Source organism: Perognathus longimembris, chromosome 14, assembly GCF_023159225.1.
Source record: "Perognathus longimembris pacificus isolate PPM17 chromosome 14, ASM2315922v1, whole genome shotgun sequence".
Taxonomy (NCBI): Eukaryota; Metazoa; Chordata; class Mammalia; order Rodentia; family Heteromyidae; genus Perognathus; species Perognathus longimembris.
Window position 1 is genome coordinate 33,448,213 of NC_063174.1, and position 17,031 is coordinate 33,465,243.

Below are 17,031 nucleotides of genomic sequence, written 5' to 3' on the forward strand. Positions count from 1 at the left end.
ACACACACAGTGAAAAATGTGAACCTAAGGATGTCAATTGAATATACACTAACACGAAGTTTTTGGGTTTTGTTTTTTAATAGAAAACACTTTTAAGCTGGTGCTTTGTGCTCACTTACTGCCGGTACTTTACACGTATTTTAGAGTTGTCTTAGCTGACCTTCCAGTCATTAGGCGATGGAAATGTCTGGAGCTAGTTTCCATACCCACACCTCTCCCACCACCTCCTCCTCTCCAAGCCCTGCGAATCCACGTGGTGCGGTGTGTTTGGAGTCTCTCGGTGCTCTGAAAGTTGCTCTCGGGCTTTCCGGGTACACTTCCCGCGGACACGCCCCAGTGGGACAACTCCTAGTTACCCCAACCACACAAAGCCTGGGACGGCCACCGTGAGGGCTGCCCGGGCTGGACGGCGTCCCGGGCGGGTGTGGACGCGGGCGGTAGCCGGGGCAACGCGGAGACGCCCAGGCCGGGGGGGGGGGGGGAGGGGGGCACGTCCTGGGCGCAGCGGCGGCGGTTGGACGCGCCTGCCCCGCGGGCCCGAGAGCAGTCGCGCTCCGTGCGCCTCGGCCCGGACCCAGCGGCCTACCTAGCACAGCGTCCTCGGCCCGTCGCCGGCGGGTCGCCGCATGTCCTGCGCCCGCGAACCCCCAGAACGGGCCGGAGAGGGCTGAACTCGGCAGCCGGTCAGCACTGAGGCCCGGCCCCCGGATGAACTACTTGAAGACCAGGCTTCCTCCCCCGAGCGGGATCCTCGGAGAGGAGAAATCGGTGGGTCGGCCTCTCCCACGATGGACGGTGGACGCGAACTCCCGGCGTCTTACGCCGCCTCTGAGCGCGGCGCCCCTTCCACTCACCCGAAGGCTTACGCGGGGGCTGCCTTGGACAAATTAATTTTGTCTAAAAGGCTGTGAGGAGCTTTGAGCTATGTGCAGTCCAAATTTCCTTCCTCCCTGTCCACCCTTCTCTCAGCTCCCCCTCCTACTTTTTCTTTTGTTTTGATTTTTTCTATCTTTGCTCTCTTTTTTGCCAGTCCTGGGGCTTGAACTCAGGGTTCTTTTGATTTTTTTTTTAAATCATGCTTAAGTAGTTCTACAAAGGGGTTTCAGTTTAGCGTGTTTGTGAGCGTAGTGCATCTTGGTCAGTGTCATCCATTCCACTCTTCTCCCCTTCGCTCCCAAACCACCCATCCCCTCATCGCACCTAGTTCCATTTTTACAAGTGTACATTGAACAAGCTATAACTGCACTCGCGGACCCTTCCTCTGCTGATCTGCTCCCTCGTCTCCCCCTTTTCCTACCTTGCTTTCTCCCTACATTCACGCTCCCTCCCCCCAAATGATGCCTAAAACCAAAAAGGATGAAATCCTGGCTTGTTAAAACAGAAAGCACTATTGAGATCCTGGTAGGAATTAGTAATGGTTTATTGTGTGTATGGATTGTGAATTAAATTTTTTTTTTTTTTACTGCAATCATTTCATCTTTCAGCAATGGGGATTACGATTAGGGATGTGGTACTGGAAAGATGACACCAAAACTCTGGAATTCAGAAGGTAAATTTTAACACAAGTTTACTCGAGCTTTTATCAAAATGATTTGTGCATGGGATAAAAAAAAATTAAGCACTAGATAAGAGCATAAAGAATAATAAAACTGAGGTGAAAGTTCCTCACCTGAGATGCTAGCCAATGTGCTGACCAGCTTCTGAAACCTCACTTCCCAGCAGCCTTTCCCGCCAACCACTGCAGGTTAATACAGTCTGCAGAAAAAGAAACAGGTTGTAACAGACTAGTCCACTTGAGGAAAATGTAGGGTTGCATTTTTCACACCAGCTCAGAGGTAACCAAGATGATTTAAATCCAGAGATATTTCATTTTACATTGACTTCTTTCTCCTGTTCTAGAGAAGGGAGCCACTGGGTGGGTGGAGCTGGCAAGACCCCAGGTTTCTTTTGCCGGATAGGAAAATAAAGGCTAAGACCATGATCTAAACACTGTGAAGCTTCAAGGATAAATGGAAACACAACTTTGTCATGATTAGAATGTCTGTATTAAAGGGCAGGTGGTAAAACAATCTGTATAGACATCCAGTAAGAGCTATTGGAATATGTCAAAATGTTAGAGGGGTTTGAAAATTTGATGAAAGCTCTCTAAATGGTCAATAGAAAGTACTAATATTTCTCTTCTATCAGTCAACTTTTTTTAGTTATGTAATAAGCTGGCATATTATAAAAATTCAAACAGTACATAAGTATTCGGATGCAGAAGATAGATCTCTTCATCGCCACCTAACATCTCTGCCCTTCTTCAGAGGTAGCCACCATTAACATTTGGTATCCTTCCATTTTTTTCTTGCTCCCACCCCAAGTATTTAAGCACATTCATGAGCCTATTTCTTACAGACAATGATAGGGAAACACCAGAATGAATGAAAACCTTAGAAATCATCCACTGCAAACTAGGTGCCAGTAGTCTAAGAAGGAAAGCAAAGATAGTACCCTGCTATGGGCTCAAGAACAGTGCACAGGCCCTGAGTTAAAGCCCCAGGACCAGCAAAAAAAAAAAAAAAAAAAAAAAAGTAATTGGGGAGCTGTGCGCTGGTGGCTCAAGCCTGTAATCCTAAGGACTCAGGAAGCTGAGATCTGAGGATCATGGTTCAAGGCCAGCTTGGCAGGCAAGTCCATGAGACTCATATTTCCAATTAATCACTAACAAGCCGGAAGTGGAGCAATGATGCAAGTGGTAGAAGACTAGCCTTGAACAAAAGTAGCCCCCCCCCCACACACACACAGCAGGAAGGCAAAGGAAGGAAATGAAAGGAGGAAGAGAAGGTAAGAGGAGAGAAGAGGAAGAGGGGAGGGAAGGAAAGAAGAGGAAAGTTTGTATTTAAAAGCTCCTGGCTCCATAATACTAGATACATTTTTTTTTTTATTCTGAGATTTCAAATAGAAATGTTTTGTGAATGGCGGTGGTGTGGAGGCTGCTGAGGCTTACAGGCTGGATGTAAAGGTGAAGCTTCTGGTCCCCCATGTGAATAGATGAGCGCTGCTCTGCCTGCAGACACAGCTCTCTGCTCGTCATATGATTAGTTTCCCCTTGGGAAGAGTCCAAGTTCTGATTATTTCCATTTCTTTTGCAGTTTTGTACCTGCGATAGAAAACAGGGACAAAGGAAAGAAAGGCAAAGGAGTTCACTTTGCTGAAATGGATGGCCCCGCGACGGAAAGGTAGCTGACTTCTCACCCATCCAGTGCTGCCAGGGACTGCACCTCTCAGAGGCATCTCTTAAGTCTTTACATATGCTAACAAGGCCCCAGTCAACCTAGACTGAAAGTACAAACACCCAACAAGGGAAAACAAATTCAGAGTTTTGATGGGAATTACAAATAATCCCTACAAGTGTGTCTCTGTCATAACTTGGCTATTTTCATTTCTTTTGTTTATTTCTTGTACTACTATTGGGGCTTGAACTCAGGGCACTGTCACTTGGCTTTTTCTCTTAAGGCTGGTGCTCTACCACTGGTGCCACAGCTCCACTTCTAGCTTTTTGCTGGTTAGCTGGAGATAAGAGTTTCATAGATTATTTTCTGTCTGGGTTGGCTTTGAGCCAGGATCCTCAGATCTCAGCCTCTTGAGTAGCTAGGATTACAGTTGTGAACCACTGGTGCCTGACTCACTACTTTCATTTCTTACAGCTTTTTTATTTGCTTATTTTTAAACCAAAATGGTAGCTACATCAGAACAAAATGCTTATTTAGTGGTTCTGAGTAGTGAAACCAGATCCTCACACATGCAAGGCAAGTGCTCCATCCCCAGCCCCGTACAGGATTTAAATCAGTTTGTGCTTACATTTGTATCAGACAGTATGCATACCCCTATCCTGACATCATAAATTTAATGGTCAATGAAATATGTTCTGGAATGATCTACATTCAACAAGGTCCATATAGACACAAAGGATCTCTCTCTCTCTCTCTCCCTCGTCAGGGCTTGAACTCAGGGCCTGGGCACTGTCCCTGAGCTTCTTTTGCTCAAGGCTAGCATTCTACCACTTGAGCCACAGCGCCACTTCTGTGCTTGCCTAGCATGCATGAAGCCCAGGGTCCGTTACCTCAGTACCACATCAACAGAAAAAGCCAGAAGTGGTACTGTTGTATAAATGAGTTAGGTTATAGTCTAGTTTTTGTTTGTTTGTTTGTTAGTCCCGGGGCTTGGACTCAGGGCCTGGGCACTGTCCCTGACTTCTTTTCTTCTTCTTCTTCTTCTTTTTTTTTTTTTTTGCTCAAGGCTAGAACTCTACCACTTGAGCCATAGCACCACTTCTGGCCTTTTCTGTTTATGTGGTGCTGAGGAATCACACCCAGGGGTTCATGCATGCTAGGCAAGCGCTCTACCACTAAGCCACACTCCCAGACCATTATTTCTGAGTCCATGCTTCATGCACCTCAGAAGAGATTTAGATACAACTAAAATATTTTCAAACCCTACTAGACACTGTTACATTCCAAAACAGGTTGACAGATAAACGGCATGCTTCTAGAGAGGACAAGTCAACCAAAGCCCTGGAGAAACGAAGCCAGCAGGGGACTGTCACGCTGGACGATGTTAAGTGTAAGACACCTTCCTCTTCACAGATGCTTTTGGGTTTCGAACCTCTAACACACCTCTTGGTCTTTCCTCTAATTGTTTATCTTTTCTCCTTTCAGTTGTTGCTTTGCTTTCATTAGAAGCTACTGAGATGCAGCGGATCTGTTCTTTTACCACATTCCTGAGGTATCTCCTCCCTTTTTCTTTTGCAGTCATTTTTGTCTGATGTGTCACAATAGTATGATTTTTAGAGAAGGAGCTCAAGGCTCTCAGTGCTGAGTGTCAGGATCCGGGAAAGGAAGTCAGAAGTCACAGAAGCCTCCTAGTCCTAGATTACAGAGTGCAGAGAGCACGTTGTCAGCGCCCCATACAAAGTGCACCGTCTAAACGTCCAGGGATGCTGAGAGCAGTTTTCTCTGCCTGTAATACTTTGTAGCTTCAATAAATAGTAGTATGACTCAGGGGGTTTCTTTACCTTCCTTAAACATTGGTTCTTCAGCTATAAAATTGGGGGGGGGCAGGAAACAGGGTGTCCTTTACATAGCAGTATGTGGTTGTGCCTCGTGTGGCACTTGCACTGTGAGGGTTCACTGAGAGTTGGGTACCTTGGGCATTGGCAGGCCTCCTGCATCCTCTGAGCCTTTGGGGAACCCCTGCCTGTGGAGAACACCTCAAATTGAGCCCAGAGGCCCTGTTCCACCATACAGGCAAGGTCAGCCTCAACACAGGGCAAAGCAGGTCAAGGCCCTGCTGGAGGGGGACTCAACAGGTAAATATCCAGATGTTTTTTGCAGCATCTCCCATTCTACTGTGGCAGGATGGACTCATATCTGTCTGTGCTGATAACTAGTTAGCACCCCTTTCACAGGCTTCCAGTTCTGTCTCATTTCTCCACTCACCAGCAGATGTTTCCAAGGTCATTACCACATCAACTATTTACCCTCACATCTTTGCTTCGGGGCCTGTTCTGGGGAAACTGAACTAGAGACAAGTAGCTATTCATATCTTGAAAAAGAAAAATCTGACCAGATGCTGGTGACTCACACCTATAATCCTAGCTCTGCGGGAGGCTGAGACATGGAGGATTGAGATTTGAAGCCAGACCAGGCAGAAAAAAAATGAGACACTCTATTGCCAGTTAACCAGCAAATTGCTAGATCGGAGGCATGGCTCAAATAATAGAATGCCAGCTATGTGGAAGAAATCTGAGTGAGTACAAAGCCCTGAGTTCAAGCCCCAGTATTGGCACACACACATGCAAAGTTAAAGAAAATGATGTAGCATTATAAATCAGTGCAGTGTTACTGGAGAGTAAGACATGCACGTTTAATGTGTACAAGCACTATGTTCTAGCAATTTCATTTCAGTCTGTATTTTTTTTTTTTTTGGCTAGGCTAGCTGCCTAGTACTCGAGACACACCTGTACTTCCCTATCTGTAATATTTTTAAATACTTACATTCTAAGAGAGGACTAGTTAAATAATTTACTATACAAATACTATATTCAGCTGTGGAACAGAATAAGGAAGGTTTATACATAAGATTATAGAAGAGAGTCCATGCTATAATTGGCAAAAGCAAATTGCAAAGGACCATGTCTATTGCACTATACTATTTATTATCAGGAAAAAACAAACAACTAGCCTTAAAGGCATATTTTCACACACATGTATGTTGGTGGGAGAGAATGTTAGATGTATCATATCTCTGCTTTTTGCTCTGGTTATTTGAGATAGGGTCTTGTTTTATTTCCCTGTCAGCTTGAACCATTATCATCCTATTTACACTTCCTGTTGTAGCTGGGATGACAGATATACATGGCTCTACATCCAGGTAGGGGTTGAGATGGAGTCTTGTGAACTTTGTGCCTGGGCTGGCCTCAAACTGTCATCCTCCTGATCTCAGCCAGCCTTCTTAACAGCTAGGATTACAGTTGTGAGCCACACCTGTTTTCATTTCAGACTCTAAATAGTGATTGTGACATTAATAGAATAGGGACAAAGAGGTGGGAGTTTTACTTCATGTATTTCCATGCATTTTTAAGACAATGGAAATATTATTTAATAAAACAAAAATTAACAAGCATAATTATTAGAATTTAATGTCTGACTATCCCAATATAAATTCCTTTTTAATGAAAATCAGATCTTGCATCAAGAATACAGAAGGTAGAATTTTAAAAAATAAATTAATTGTGTGATAGATATACTAGTAGATATTTCTACTTATTCTTATGCTGTATCCCCACTATTTTTATGAGAAACCTGAAATAAATTATTGTTGATTTCTTTCATTCCTTTTTTTCTTTCAAATTTCTCTGTAGAAATAAGAATCTTGATGGTTTCCTCATGGCATTATTATACTATTTATCTCATTACTTGGAAAAAAACTCACTGGAAAAGAAACCCAAAAGCTACATGGTGTAAGTAAGATTTTGCAATGTGTTTTAAAGTTTATCATTGGGCTGGGAATATGGCCTAGTGGCAAGAGTGCTTGCCTCCTACACATGAAACTCTTGGTTCGATTCCCCAGCACCACATATTTGGAAAATGGCCAGAAGGGGCTCTGTGGCTCAGGTGGCAGAGTGCTAGTCTTGAGCAGGAAGAAGCCAGGGACCGTGCTCAGGCCCTGAGTCCAAGGCCCAGGACTGGCCAAAAATAAAAATAAAATAAAATAAAGTTTATCATTGACAGTAATCTAGTGTGAAAAGATGGTGGAATTGAAAAAAATCAGGTGCACAGAGAAACATTTTACATGGAAAGATTTTGCCTGCTTTAAAGCTTACTGAATGATTCATATGGGAATTACCAAAACAAAATATTCCCACTGAAATAGACCAGTACTGCCTAATAATTAGATTTTGAACTCAGGGACTAGGTGCTGTCCTTTAGCTTTTTTGTTCAAGGCTAGCGCTCTCTATCACTTGAGCCACAGCTCTACTTCCTACTTTTTGCTGGTTAATTGGAGATCATCATCTCTCAGATGTGTCTTCCCAGGCTGGCTTCTAACTTCAGTCCTCAGATCTCAGCTTCCTGAGTAGCGAGGATTATAAACATGAACACCAGGCACCTGCTGAGATTAATTTTATTTGACCCAGTAACTCAATTTATTAGCATTGCAGCATATGTGTTAATAGTAAAAATATATTAATAGTCTGTCTTACTTTTTTACTTTGAAATCTGATAGTTCTTATACTTGTAGGTCTCAATTCAGGCCAGCCTCATAGTAACTACTATGTCAAACTGTGCAGATACAGATTGTTTTAATATGCTTTTTATGCTTACAAAGTTCTTGCTAAAGGACTTGTAAGCAGTTAATACAAAAAGCTAAGGTTTCTTTTTGGTGGGGGGGGGGATGTTATTAGGGTTTCAACTCAGGGCCTTGCATTTTCTAGGCAAGTACTCTACTACTTTAACTATATTCCTATCACCTTTTTGCCTTTTTAAAGTTAGGTTTTGATAGATCCTTAAGTTTTTGCCCACAATTGTCTCAGACCTCAATCAATCTTTCACCTTAAGCCTCCCATGTGGCTGAATAATCGGTATGTACTACCACACCTGGCTTGGTTAGGGTCTCTTGAAACTTTTGCCCAAGCTGGCTTCTAACTTTGATCTTCCCAATTTCTGCCTTCCCAAGTAGTCTGAATTATAGGTATAAGCCACTGAGACTGGCAAGAATTTTCTTAATAGTGGATTTGGTCAAAATGGCATTCTGTATTGTAGTAAAAACTCCAAGGTTTTTTTTTTTTTTTTTTTTTTTTGTGTGTGTGTGTGTTACTTAAAAAGACCTTAATATCTTTAGGCAGAAGTGGATCAGACACTTACACAGCAAAAATCAGGAAACTTGGAGTGCAGAACAGAGCGATGCGTTTCAGACTTGGTGACCTTGCACAAGGCATGGAACTTTCCACATACCCTGACTACCTCCCCAGAACATGTGGAACCAACCCAATGATTTTGCTGTTAGGAATGCTGGGAAGAATCATTAACTTGCTGTAGATTTTTTAAACTGCAAAACTCTTGTTCAAAACCAAGCAGTTTGAGGAACATTTTATGACTATATAAATGTTTCTGGCCAGGAGTTTTATAAAGCCCAGATGCCCTTCAATAGATAAGTGGATCAAAAAAATGTGGTACCTATCTATACACAATGGAATTTTACACAGCTATTAGAAAAGATATGTCGTTTGCAAGGAAATGGATGGAACTGGAACAAATCATATTAAGTGTGATGAGCCACTCTCAGAAAGACAAATGGCACACATTTTTCTCTAATATGTGGAAGCTAGATCTATACTGGGACATAATAAATCGTACAGGACTCTAAGCATTCACACATAGTGAGAGCTAAGGAGGATACTCTTAGGGGAGGAACATAAAGGCTCAATGCCTAGGTGCCTCTGATCATATGAAATATCGATCGAAGTAAACTCTAGGAAATGGAAACAAGGAAACAAAAGAACCAAATAAATCCTTCAAATGCTGCTTCTTAGGTGAATCCATCATAATATTCAGTTCCTGTTCATTGGGGAGCACGTAAAAGAGAGGGGTGCTTAGGTTTTTATGGCATCTGGAGCTCACTTTATTTCAGAAACTCTTTTTCTTTTTTCTTTTTCCCCAGTTTTGAAAGTTTTCGTCACGGGTGGTGTTTTATGCTTTGAAATACCTGTGTCATCCTTAGAGCCTTATCATTCCCTCTCATAACATACCTTCACACAGTCAGTCTAGTTATTCACTCAGAAGGGGCAGGAATTTGCCATGTGTTAGATGTGTTTCATTTGGTGTGGCATGCTACTTCACTTTTTCATAGCCATGCATTGGAATGAATTATGACCAGTATTGTTTCCTATTCTATTGCACTGCAGGCACTTTAAAAATCAGGCTTTAGACATGCTGCCACCTAAGAATGGATTGTCTTCTAGTGAGTCCATTTGCAAGGCAATTGGAGCTAGGACTGTGTTTTCATGGCAAACCAATTTCATTATATTCGATGTCAAAATTCCCAGGGTAGTGTGGCTAAATGCTCCCCTACTGGCACAGGCAGGCTGCGAACTAGAGCATGCCAGTGTTCAGACATGGTGGCCCAAGCTTGAAAGGAACACCTTGGCCCTGGGGAAGCAGGGGCAGCCATCTCTGAAGCTGCTTTAGAAAAAGGCAGGAGTGTAGCCAGGTGGCTCAAGCCTGTAATCCTAGCTACTTGGGAGGTGAAGCTCAGGGGATCCTGATTTCAGGCCAGACTGGGCAAAAATGGTAATGAGGTTCCATCTCAGCCAGTGGCTGGGCACAGTGGCATACCTGTTATACCAGTTACCAGGGAGACACAATACCTGGGGTGCAGTAGTGTGGGCCTGTCACCCCAGTGACACAGGAAAACACAAACGGGAGGCTCATAGTCTAGGCCTGCCTGAGCATGAAACAAGACCCTGTCTCAACCAGGAAAAGGGCTGCTAGATCACCTGACTTGCAAAACAAGGCCCAGACTCCAAACTAGTAACTCAACAAAACAAACAAAACCGACTAAAAAGCCAGCAGGAACTTGAGCTACCAGCTACTTAAGCACCCTGTATACAGTAACTTGTTAGCTGACCTGTTCTGTAGAACTAGGCTTAGCTGTATATAAAATGGAGGCTATGTAGGTGGCATAATACATAGCAATATATATACAAGTGAAAATTCACCATAAACTTGAGATGCATATTCCAGTGAATAATTACCATCAAGGGACTTTGACAACTTGTCAATGCCACAGATTGAGTTGAACAAATTGGTCAGTATGTGAAGTCTTTTACTCATGGGCATTTCTTTTAAAATAGTTTATAAAGCTGACATTTTGTTAATTGGTATAGACATTTGCCCCAATTAACCCATATTGTCTCTTTCCTCCCTTTCCCCCATCCCCTTCCAGGGGCCTAGTAGAGAAAAAAGAGATGGAGCTGGTTTTGAGTAAGTTGGAAGCAGCCCAGAAATACTTGGCAAAGAAATACTGTTTCCTGGTGCTGGGCCTTGGCATGCCGGACAAGCATCACATGGCCTGTGGAAAGTGAGTCATTTCTTCATCACAGCCCTAGGCCCCGCCCCCCATTTGACTTTTGACACTGTGCCTTGAGACAGTGTTGTCCTGTCTGTTCTTCAGAATCATGGGGCTCACTGAGAATCTTGTCTGCTCTGGGGAAGCCAAAGGACGATGGAAGGAATTCCAGGCACCACTGATAGTTTAGCACTGTCCCTGTTGGGAGATTAAGTGACTCCAAGGCTTAGTGGAATCTTGCTTTCAACTGGGCAACATTTCTGCTGCCAGGCAAGGGCGGAGGCAGAGTGACCGCCAATGTTGGGGTAGGGTGGGGGTGGGGGGCAGTGTCTGCTTACTTTTTAGTTGTGGGGAGTAGCTGCCAAGCCAGGAGTACTGAGTTGATACCTGTGACAATGTCTATACAGATGTAATTAAGACAGAATAAGAACACTCTTCCCAGGAACATTTGGGATCACCCCCATAGGGAGTTCCAATCCTTAGCCCCAGAAAACCTGAGCAGGCTCGCAAGCCTACAAAGCCACACCATAGCAGAGCCAGAAGCTAAAGCCACAACAAACAGCTGGACAGGGAGAGAGCTCAGTACACGATGTCCTGACATTTTCAGAAAGTTTACTTGTAAGTTGTTGCTGTGTACTTTGCTGTGCTCTGCATTTCCTGTGTGCTTTCTTCCTCTCTGCTGGGTACAGCATCCTTTCATTGCCATTTCCAATAGCAGCTATGGTCATTCTGCAGTGTATAAGAGGCCCATTTGTTTAACCATTTTTTTGTGACCATTTAGATGCTTATATATTTTTATAATATTTTTCTATTGAATATCTTTATACAAATCGTGTGAGCTATTTCTTTATGGCTTGTTAAGTATGCATTTACCTAAAAGGCACAAAAAGTTAAATAGTTCTTTTGGAAGGGAGCTCCTGGGGCTTGTACTCAGAGCCTTGTGCCCCTATTTGGCTTTTTTTTTTTTTTTGCTCATTAATTTTGCTCATTTTTGCTTCATTAATACTTCTGGCTTTTTACTGGTTAACTGGAGACAGAATCTCAGACTTTTCTGCCTGGGCAGCTTCAAACCCTGATACTCATATCTCAGCCTCCCTAATAGCTAAGATTACAGGGGTGAGCCACCGGTGCCTGGCATTTGTACAGACTTTTAAAGGAACCTGTTAGGTTGGAAAGTAGGCACTTGCCTCTGGTTAGCACAGCTCATTTCCAGGAAGGACTGGTATCTTTCCTGCAGGGTCACCTGTTTCTGCCTGTTGGATCATAGCTTAGAGGAGAAAGATCTTAGCGATTACCACCCACCATCCACAGACAGGAGTAAGGGCTTGAGCAAAGGCTTTGCTCAAGGGGGAAAACAGAATGGAATATTCTCACCAGTGAGTTCATTGGCTCTGAGTATTATTACATCTTTGAATCCATATTGTTTTGTTTTTTGCCAGTACTGGGGCTTGAACTCAGGGCCTGAGCACCTTCCTTGGCTTCTTTTTGCTCAAGGCTAGCGCTCTACCACTTGAGCCACAGCACCACTTCTGGCTTTTTCTATATGTATGATGCTGAGAATCGAACTCAGGGCTTCATGTTTACAAGGCAAGCACTCTACTACTAGGCCATATTCCCAGCCCCTGAATCCAAATCGTTCTTGGTGAAGATAAGGATGGTTTTTGCTGATGATAAGTGGTTATCTGGTTTTAGTGTAGATCATTATCTCACCTCTTTTCAATGTGAAATTAGCTAATATTTTCAGGGTTTCCCTGGAATATGTGCACCCTGAATAGTGCATGAACACCTTATGCAGCTTTCCTTTGGGGTTATGCTGAAGTTTGAGTAGGACTGGTAATTTGAATGTTGTTAATATAGTACTTTCATGTCTTTTGAGAAGTAGGCAGACACACTTTCTATTCTAAACACATCTGTGAAAGCCCAGGCATCTTAGGGCTTCAGCAAAATTTTAGTGAACATATTCAGTACAGTTCTCTGTGTTTCTTTGTTTTCCCCTGTGGTCCTGGGATTTGAACTCAGGGCATGTGCACTGCCCCTGAGCTTCCTTTGTTCAAGTCTAGTGCTCTACCTCTTGAGCCACAGCTCCACTTCTGGGTTTTTGTGTGTGTGGGGGGGGGGGGTGGGGGGTTGGTAGTTAATTGGAGATAAGAGTCCCACTGACTTTCCTGCCCCAAGCTGACTTCAAACTCAGATTTTGGCCTCCTGAGAAGCTAGCTAGGATTGCAGGTGTGGCCCTCTGTCTTGAATAGACAGGCAAGTATCTTTTGATTGGTCAGTGTCAGTTCTGACTCCACCCTAGCTGTACTTTGGTATTGGCGCTGTTGCCACCAACTGATAGGAAACAAAAAGGAAGAGGATGGCAGGGGACTTGTGAAGGTGGAGAGGAAGGAAATCTCTTTGAAGCTCACACTTATAAATGATTCTTTGTGTATGTGCTGGTACTGGGGCTTGAACTCAAGTTCTCAAGCTCTGGCTTGGCTTCTTTGCTCAAGGTTCTACCACTTGAGCCATGTTCACCTTCTTCTACGTCCCCCTCCAGCTGATACAGCCCCCAACAGAGCCACACATTTTGCATGTGCATGTATTATATTTTAATAAGAATAGTTTCTTTAGGGCTGGGAATATGGCCTAGTGGCAAGAGTGCTTGCCTCGTATACATGAAGCCCTGGGTTCGATTCCCAAGCACCACATATATAGAAAACGGCCAGAAGTGGCGCTGTGGCTCAAGTGGCAGAGTGCTAGCCTTGAGCAAAAAGAAGTCAGGGACAGTGCTCAGGCCATGAGTCCAAAGCCCAGGACTGGCAAAAAAAAACAACATAAAACAAAACAAAACAAAAAAGAATAGCTTCTTCTGTTCAGGCCTGGGGTTTAGTATAAGATCTGTTCCTAATTAAATATATGTCTTTCATATGTATTTCATTCTCACCTTCAGTTTTCTTGTATGTAAGGTGAGTGTAGTACTGACTACATCATAAGGATAATATGAGGACTAAATGAGTCAGTGTAAAGGGCATAGCATATTTCTGAGCCTGTTGTGAGGTTGAACATCATGGTGGAGAGGGCATGGCAGATCAAAACTGCTCCCTTCCTGAGGTCCAAGAAGCAGAGAGGAAGGGACCAGGGATAAGACCCCTCCTTCCACAGCCCTCCCCCGGGCACCCACTGCTTCCACCTAGACTCCACAGCAGAAAGTTGCCTCTGTCTTCCAACACCATCAGCTGGCAACTGAACCTTGAGCCCATGGCCCTTGGGGACATTTCAAATCTCAACCACAGGTCATGGTCCTGTTTTGTTTTTGGAGCGGGAGAGGGATGAAAGCTAGGTCACTAAAGATGGAGCTTCCTTTCAACCTGAGGTGACGGTTTGTTATATTGCAGGGAAAAAATATCAGACACACAAAAAGACTGGAAATTCTTTGAGGTAAGTCATTTTCTGAGTGTTTCCTTGTGTGTATGTGTGTGTGTGCTTGTGCACATGAGTGCGCACATTCGCATGCGTGCCAATACTGGGCTTTGAATCCAGGGTCTTACATTCTCACTTGGTTTTCCACTCAAGGATGACACTCAACCATTTGAACCACAACTCCACTTCTGGCATTTTATTGGTTAATTAGAGTTTGCGCTGGCTTTGAACCTGGATTCTTGGATCTCTTCCTCCACTAGGATTACAGACATGAGCCATTTTGTTATGAAATATTATGTACAATAATCAACAATAGCCGTTAGTTAGGCGTTTATTTTCAGTGAATACCTTTTCTAACATGAAGAATGCCAATGAACTCTTGTGTTCCCCTTGGAATTTCAGTCTGACTTTCATTCTGTGAAGGTGAATGCAGGGGCAGCTTTGCACAGCTTTTCAAGGATGTTGAGAAATTGGACTGTCTGAGCTTAGAAGTATTCTACAGAAAGGGGGTAGTTTTTTTACATAATTTCTGGGGATTGTGATTCAAAACTCTGCTTTTTCTTTATAGTCCTTTTATACTTTCTGTACACACGTAGCTTGGATTGTCTTCCGACGTCAAAATTTGATAGAGATTGAAGATGAAGTCGGAAGGCTTTTCCGTAGCAACATGTTCAACATTTCTCGAAGAAAGCGTGAAGATGCACAATTGGGAGGAGAAAAGAAACGCATGACTTTGGTACAATTCAGGTATGACCTCTTCTTTCTCCACTCTTTCTCCACTTCTTGTCTTTTTCTATAGCCTCTGCTGACCTCAAACTTGCAACCCTCCTACTCCAGCCTCTTGGGTAACTGGGACTACAGGCATATGCCACTGTGACTTCAGTTAGGACCTCTTGACTTTCCTACAATAAAGAAAGTTTGTTAACAATAAGACAATGTCACTTTTGTCAGTGTCACTTTTCCTTCCCACAGGAGAATGATGGCAAAACGCCCAGCAATTAAAAAGGCCATGGACATGCGCTCTCCAGTCATGTCTACCCTGCTACCATCTCTCAGAGAGAAAGCTCAGCATATCATTGAGAGAAAGTACCAGGCAGGCACCAAACCCCCAGCCCACGCACCCAAGCACATGCTAAGTCCGGACTCTGTGCCCATGCCAGTGTGAGTGACCCCAAGAGACAAACCGGAGGGTCCTGGCTATTGCCGCAGGGGCTTGGGTCCTGTTCCTATGCTGGAAAGATGAAAGTACCTGCTTCTCCATCGCCCCCCACCACACTGTCCGCTCTTCTCCATGTGTTTCCTGGCGGGAGGGGTAACAGACTTTAGGGCTGTAAGTTTTCTCCCCTCCTCTTCCCATTCTCTTTCCCCTCTCCTTCCCTTTCTGTCTGCCTGCCTCCCTCCCTCCCTCCCTCCTTCCCTCCTTCCTTTCTTCCCCCTCTCTCTTTTCTTTCTCTCATGGTAGTGGAGTTTGAAACAGAGACTACACTAAATAGCCCAGGCTATGCTTGAACTTGCAGTCCCTCTGCCTCTGCTAGAAAACTGAGGGTTTTTGGTATATAAATCATTTTGCAGAATGTAGGGAGAGCTAGAAGAGACTGGTACTGTGGGTTTAGTTTTGAATTTATGTTTAAGACCATTGTGGTAGTTCATAGAAACAGGTATTTTTTTAAGGTGTATGTATTAGTCTTTGTTTTATTACGCATACACACACACACACACACACACACACACACACACACTCACAGAACACAGAAGCAACCACACAGTATACTTCAGTCTTTGTCCTTGTTGTTCAGCTGTATCAGTAATTCTCTTCGCAGGAGGCTGGGAATATGGCCTAGTGGCAAGAGTGCTTGACTCGTATACACGAAGCCCTGGGTTCAATTCCCCAGCACCACATATAGAGAAAATGGCCAGAAGTGGCACTGTGGCTCAAGTGGTAGAGTGCTAGCCTTGAGCAAAAAGAAGCCAGGGACAGTGCCCAGGCCCTGAGTCCAAGGCCCAGGACTGGCAAAAAAAAAAAAATAATAATAATAATTCTCTTCACAGAGTTGGCATCCTGGGGGAGCCTCGATATATGTTCAACCTGCATACCCTCACCCCCCTTGATCCGGAAGAGAATGTGAAGCCATCGGGAAGAAATGCTTCCCTGATAGAGAGAAATAACCTGCGGGTGCAGGAGTTCCTGGACACGGCCCTGTGGACCCTATCCTTCCAAAACCCCAAGTGACGCAGCGCATCCCCCCCCCCCAACGGGTCCCACAGTTGAACTCAACTACTTTACCAGATTAATGTAAGACTACTACTTGTTATTATTATTAAAATATCCTTAAGATTGTTCAAATTCTTTTTGGCCCAAATTATTTTGTTGAAAGTTCAACAATATAGACTATTAAGGAATTCTGGAATACCCATTTTTCCTCTTTTTGCTAGTTTGTTTTGTAACTTGTCTATTCCCTGACTTCAATGTGACAGATTCGTATGTTAGGTCAGTGTGTGTGTGTGTGTTACTAGGGTTTGAACTCAGAGCTGCTTTTTTGTTAAACAAGTACTCTAGAACCTTTTGAGCCAAACTGCTGGCCCTTTTTTGCTCCAGTTATTTTTGAGATAGCCTCTTGCTTTTTAACCTCAGGCTAGCCTGACTTAGATCCTCCCAATCTTAGCCATCTGCATATAGTGATGGTAGATATGTGCCACTGTACTTTTCTATCTATTACTTGAGATGGGGGGCTTATGAAGTTTTTTTTGGTTGGTCTCAAATAGAAATTTTATCTGATTTCTGCCTCTTGAGTACTAGTAAGCTACCACTTCTGGTTCAGGTAGCTAGGGTTCTAACTCAAGCCTTTGGTTTATTCATTTCAAAGTTTATCTTTGCCTATGGGAAAGCAACTTTGGTATACATGTGAAAACAACTTTCATAAAAGGCAAGCTAAGAAATAGTTTAACATTAAATCTCATTTTATGGTTTCATTACTATTGACATTGAGATCTAAAAAACATCTGCTTCACTGAAAAGCTTTC

At 43.6% G+C, this 17,031-nt stretch overlaps 1 protein-coding gene across 4 annotated transcripts; it reads left to right on the forward strand.

The window, feature by feature from the left end:
• The first annotated feature begins 566 nt into the window (after positions 1-566).
• Positions 567-16,406, forward strand: Ppp1r36 (protein phosphatase 1 regulatory subunit 36). Of its 4 annotated transcripts, XM_048362073.1 has the most exons (11): positions 567-768; positions 1,485-1,549; positions 3,135-3,221; positions 4,508-4,605; positions 4,701-4,767; positions 6,905-7,003; positions 10,486-10,620; positions 13,986-14,028; positions 14,579-14,757; positions 14,983-15,171; positions 16,060-16,403. In XM_048362073.1, exons 1-11 carry the CDS (start codon positions 709-711, stop codon positions 16,238-16,240), a joined length of 1,203 nt encoding a protein of 400 aa, XP_048218030.1. In that variant the 5' UTR covers positions 567-708; the 3' UTR covers positions 16,241-16,403. The 4 variants fall into 4 exon arrangements, with proteins under 4 accessions (XP_048218030.1, XP_048218032.1, XP_048218033.1 ...); XM_048362075.1 differs by lacking the exon at positions 6,905-7,003 and having other exon boundaries at positions 16,060-16,406; XM_048362076.1 differs by lacking the exon at positions 10,486-10,620 and having other exon boundaries at positions 16,060-16,404.
• Positions 16,407-17,031: the final 625 nt, after the last annotated feature.